This window comes from Scardinius erythrophthalmus, assembly GCF_964197995.2.
Source record: "Scardinius erythrophthalmus genome assembly, chromosome: 5".
In the NCBI taxonomy this organism is placed as follows: domain Eukaryota; kingdom Metazoa; phylum Chordata; class Actinopteri; order Cypriniformes; family Leuciscidae; genus Scardinius; species Scardinius erythrophthalmus.
This window is the reverse complement of record NC_138225.1, coordinates 43,509,070-43,515,069: the sequence shown is the minus strand read 5'-3', so window position 1 is coordinate 43,515,069 and position 6,000 is coordinate 43,509,070. Positions and strand designations below refer to the sequence as shown.

The 6,000-nt window shown below is 34.2% G+C and overlaps 1 protein-coding gene across 5 annotated transcripts in view; it reads left to right on the top strand.

The window, feature by feature from the left end:
• The first annotated feature begins 3,791 nt into the window (after positions 1-3,791).
• mast4 (microtubule associated serine/threonine kinase family member 4) overlaps positions 3,792-6,000 on the top strand; it is a 171,813-nt gene continuing 169,604 nt past the window's right edge. For all 5 annotated transcript variants that reach the window (XM_081364905.1, XM_081364907.1, XM_081364904.1 and 2 more), the window contains exon 1: positions 3,792-4,313. In XM_081364905.1, the coding sequence (XP_081221031.1) occupies positions 4,044-4,313 (270 nt within the window). In that variant the 5' untranslated portion in view covers positions 3,792-4,043. The remainder of the gene's footprint in view (positions 4,314-6,000) is intronic.

Genomic DNA, 6,000 nt, shown 5'->3' with positions numbered 1-6,000 from the left:
TCATGCATGGCTGACAAAAACGTTTTTAATATGCACAAATTTGCAAAGTTACATTACAATAAAATACAGACCCCCAACTTTGATCAACAATGTTCATTAATAGCCCCCCCCCCCCAAAAAAAAAGTTTATTTAATCAAATAATAATTTGCAAATATGAATATTTACTTTGTTTGTTTTATCAAAATATTTAATAACATTATGCAAATTGAGATGTTACAATGCAAAAAGACATTTTAAATGAATTTTGAAAGAGCCAAACCAATGCAAAGATGAAATAAAACACATAAAAAGAGTGTTTAATAAATTATTCTTTCTTTCTTTCTTTCTTTCTTTCTTTCTTTCTTTCTTTCTTTCTTTCTTTCTTTCTTTCTTTCTTTCTTTCTTTCTTTCTTTCTTTCTTTCTTTCTTTCTTTCTTTCTTTCTTTCTTTCTTTCTGTTTATCCTGTTTCATATGGAAATATGCCACATTAGACTGAGATCTTTCTTTAAAATAAATGCTACTTGGTTTAATAATTCAATTCAATTCACATTTATTTGTATAGCGCTTTTCACAATACACATTGTTTCAAAGCAGCTTTACAGATGAGTCCACATTGCAATTTAGAGTGATCTGTTATCAGAGGTAACTGTCTAAGTTATGTATTTCAGAAACGTACATATACTGTACAAAATCACAGTTAGCAAAATAATGTATTAATTTAAACAATGTAGGCCTAATCATTTAATGCATAAACAATGAGCTCATTGAAGTAATACACACTTGTTTGTTAACAAATGATTATGACATTTAGAACATTACAGTTCTCAACTTTCCGCAATGTTTCAAGTCAAACACGCCTCTTCCAACGTGATTACTCGGCAACTATTGTGTTATCGTTTTATTTTATTTATTTACTTATTTACTTGTAAATACGACGTCGCTTGTTCATTCATGTGCTCGGAACTCTAACTTAAATCTCAAATGGCATGTGTGGTATAAAAATGGCCAGTGCCCCTTATTTTAATAAAACGATACTGTCCCGTTTATATTCCTGCTGTAATTGGCAGCCCAACACCCAGTGTTCGGATTGTGTCAAAGCTCTTATAGGTTTAAAAAGATTTAACACCAAATGTGTGCTTTTCTTTCAGCACTACCGAGTTGTTGCCATATTAACACTACATAAGATGTAAAGTTTAACATAAAATGCAACTCTTGTAGAATTGATCTGTATTGATTTGTAATACTATTGGGAATCAATTTATATATTTCAGGACTGTTAAATTTGACTCAAATTGAGTTTGTATTTATGAGATGTGCTTTTTGACAAAGGGAATCTTTTCAGAAATAAAAGCTAAGCATTTTAACCTATTGATAACATTGAATGCACATCAAAACAATCCAGAAAGTTAAAATGTAACCTTAGTCTGGGATCATAGTTGAATTAAAGGCAAAATGCAAACAGTTGTTTTAACAAACTAGTTTTTATTAACGAACAAGTCCCTTTACATCATAAGTTAACTTTTAAAATAAATGAAGGCAAAGCCATTTCTGTCATCAGAATTATGTGAAAGCTGCTCATCAAATGATCTAATACTTAAAGTCCTGTACATGTCAGTGAATGTAAGTCCTGTGTCAGTGAAGTTGAGTCAATACCTTCGACTTTGCAACAGTACAGCAACAACATTCAACAGATGAAAAACAGTTGCAGGATATGAGTGGATCAGTTGTGTCCAGTTGCTAACAGTAAAGTTGTGCCTAGTTGTTTCACAGAGCAGGAAAGGCTGTGCAGATCCAACTTTCTCAAAATCCTGGAGTGTTGGTTCCCTAGACAACACAAAACCAGACCATTTACAATAAATACTATTTGTGTTTTATAAATACAGCAAGTTTATGGTGGAAAAAGTTCAATCATCTTAGACTTTCGTGACTCAAACAATAAACTATTTTGGTTAGATTAAGACTTGAATTAACTGATTTCCAAGTAAATTAAAGACTTAATTCATCCAAAAATGTATATTCTGTCATTAATTATTCACCCTTATGTTGTTCCAAACCAGTAAGAGTTTTGCTCATCTTCGGAACACTTAAGATTTATTTTTAATAAAATCTAAGAGATTTCTGTCCCTTCATCGACAGCCTATTCAACTATCACTTCCAAAGCCACAGAAAGGTATAAAGAAAATCATAAGTAATCCATGTGACTCAAGTGGTTTAACCTTAATTTTTTTTATGAAGCAACAAGAGTGCTTTGTTTGCACGAAAAAACAACAACAAAAAAACTCAACTTTATTTACAAATGATTAATCTTCGATGCACGCTCACTTAACAACGCATGTTGGAAATTAATATTTTATAAATTAAGTGGTAAATGTTTTGTTGCTGCAAACACAGCACTTGCGTAGTTTAATAAAATGTATGTTAAACCACTGGAGTCGCATGGAGTACTTTAATGATGTACCTTTACACCTTTCTGGGGCTTGAACGTGGTATTTGCGTGGACTGTCAATGGAGGGACAGGAATCTCTCAGATTTCATTAAAAATATCCTCATTTGTGTTGTGAAGATGAAAGAAAGTCTTACATGTTTGGAACGAGATGAGGGTAAGTAATGACATAATTTCCATTTGTAGGTGAACTAACCCTTTAGGAATAAATTTAGACACGCACCTTAAGAAATCTCACTGAATAGTCAGCTGACGGAAGAATCTTTGTTCCCTTCTTGTGGCTTTGTGATGTTGGAGGCAGGTGTTCGGCAGAGATTTCCCAGTCAGTTGAGTCTAAAATTAAAAAGCAAGAAAACATCTACTTGTCAAATCATGAAAACAATTGGTTTGAAAACTAATTTTATTTAAGGAAAAGGAAGCGGGGGGGGGGGGGGGGTGCTTTTGTAAAGTAATTTGACTGGACAAATTCAAAATGAGTGTTATGAAACACAAAAAAATCTAGTTATACCAAATAGCAACATATTTTTTTATGTTTATGCACATTATCTCATATGTTATCTGTAAAATCTGACCCTCACTAGCAAACACAAATAGCAAAATCAATACATTTAAACATGAAAGAATCCAAACATCAACCAAAACTGAATCTGATAAATACATTTTCATAAACATTTAATCTTAAAGAATTACACATTCTAAGAAAATTAGTTTTTCAGTTAACGTTAGGTTTCAGTTAAGATAGGTGTGCTGGCAAACGAGAGTAAAAGATAGTTTGAGGATAAATACATTATGATATTTGCACATCACAAATATTATCATAAAACAAAATAACATTATAAAATACGTATTGTAAATGAGTTAAAACACTTACTCTTCTTTGCGCATGCTCAGACGATTGACGCTGTTCCCTCTTGCTCGGCCAACATAATATTTTTTTGTGCAACGTTAAAAGTTCTGTGAACACAATTATTTATTTTCTCTTGATGAACATTTTGTAGTACAGTCATGGAAATCATGCAATCATTGACCAAACATATTTTTCTTTTTTTGTCACAACCATGTTGAGCCAACATGTATTTCCTCATTTGTACAACTTTTTGCATCAGTCATTTTTTACAGTGTACCTAATAAATTATGTTTCTATTATTTTAGTTTTAATGAAAAACCAGGGGACCCCCCGAGGTAATTTTTTTTGAGCCTTTGGTCCCTTATGCTTATGGGGAGTCCCGGACCGCCCCAGCCCCCCCTCAATTCGAACACTGCCTACACCTTTCCGTGTTCTTTGAACAAACCCTTTTCTGAGAGCTCAGGGGTCAGTACTAGTAGTGCGCCATTGATTTAAAAGGACTTGGCCAGCTTTTCTCATTGGCTGATGGGCGGGGTTTGCTCAGCCAATAAGCGCAGACTTCAGTTAAAGACACTGCAGCGATGAGTAGAGCAGAGGACGCGCTCCAGTGCTGCAATACAAACTTCACTTTCAATGGCTGGTTAACACTCGTGTTTGTTCAAATTACAGCAGCACAGTGAGGGAAGTTCTCTCGGGCGCTTAGCTGGAGCTCAGATAAGTTGTCCTTCAGCATGTCATTAGTTTAAGACAATTACCGAGATGTTTTAGGGCAATGGAGAGTGAGCAGTCAGAAACATTTGGAGGCGACGGTGGAGACAATTCATCAGGCTCCGACACGCTGTCAGAAGGCGAGGCGCGAGCCGAGACGTATGAACCCGAATTACAATTTGAGGAATTTCAATGTCACTCCTCAGATTTTGTAGGTCTTGACGAAAAAGTGAAGGGAAAGGATTTCGCTGAATGCTGCGACGAGATAAAAGCAAGGAATGGGGATGAACAAGATGAAGAAGAAAATGAAGGGGACAGTGACGAGGACGAAATGGTAAAGTACATTGATTATAATAGCACTACTAAACACTCATGAGACATTCAGTCTGTTTAATCACCGATGTAAGCGCGCGACTGCAGGTGTGTTTGTTTGTTTGAGTGAAAACGCTCCGCAGTGCTGCTGTTGACACTGTGAAAAATATTTCCCGTATTGTTATACTGTACTGGGTTTAAGTTAGTTTTGGAGTCTGTTTGGGAGAGACTACAGGTGTATATATTTCTCCTCTTTTGTGAGAACATGCATACTGAATTGCGCTTGTGAGACTGTTAAGTCACATACATGTCTCGTATTATTTGCATATTACATTGCCATATTTTTTTCTTCTTCTGCACGTTTAACCATTTACAAAGATAAAGTTGCTTTTCATGATTGGCTGACAAAAACGTTTTTAATATGCACAAATTTGCAAAGTTGCATTACTATAACAGACCTCACAACAATGTGACAACTTTTTCTTTTTTTTTGTGATCAACAATTCAGAGTTCCTTCATTAATAGGCCCCCAACGAATTGTTTATTTAATCAAATAATAATTTACAAATATGAATATTTACTTTTTTGTTTTATCAAAATATTTAGTAACATTATGCAAATTGAGATGTTACAATGCAAAAAGACATTTTAAATGAATTTTGAAAGAGCCAAACCAATGCAAAGATGATATAAAAACATAAAAAAGGGTGTTTAATAAATTCTTTCTTTCTTTCTTTCTTTCTTTCTTTCTTTCTTTCTTTCTTTCTTTCTTTCTTTCTTTCTTTCTTTCTTTCTTTCTTTCTTTCTTTCTTTCTTTCTTTCTTTCTTTCTTTCTTTCTTTCTTTCTTTCTTTCTTTCCTGTTTCATGTGGAAATATGCCACATTTTGGAATGTCTAGAGGCATATTACTATTGTACATGTCTCAATGCTTGCAGACTTTTTGAGGGAGTTTCAGTCATTCAGCTGTAATTTGTAGGTGCTTGTTTACACAAACTTTCTCACATACGGTTTTATCTTGTTTCAGTTTCATTCAGCTGTATATGTCCTGTTTGGTTTCATACAGGAGGTTCTTAAAATTAAAGAGGGATAGTATACCTTGAAAAGTAGGTTAGTCATTGTCAAACTTTTTCTGACTGGTTTATCCAGCATGATGTCAGACCTTTTCACTGTGATGTCTTATTGCCTTGCCTGAGGATTAGATGGCTTTGTTACACCAATCAGATACCTGAGATTCTTGTTACTCTCAAGAGCCATGTCATCTAATGTTTGCTTGCAGTCAGGTCAAGCGAGTGGGAACGAGAGAAAGATCTACCCTTTTTCCACAGTGTTAAGGGCCTTTTACACTGAGTGCGATTAAGCGACGTAAATGTACTATGCCGTGCAGAAGACAGACTTCTGAGAAACAGTGTGACTTACATTCCCCCACAACTTATTTGTTTACGTAAAGGAATTCCAACTACTGCATATTTATAGACCCTTCATATGAACAATAATTAAAGGGTTTAATGTACATACTATGATGTTTTAGCAGCAGAATTAAGGACATGTACGTATCTGGATTATTGACCATATATTTTTGTTGTAAAGGAGGAAAAAACAAATATTTTCATTAAAAATAAACTGTCATTATCATCTGATACTATCAATTACATACTTTGTGCTGTAGACATGGACATTATGAACTTCTTTGAAGTATCTAACATTTTAAA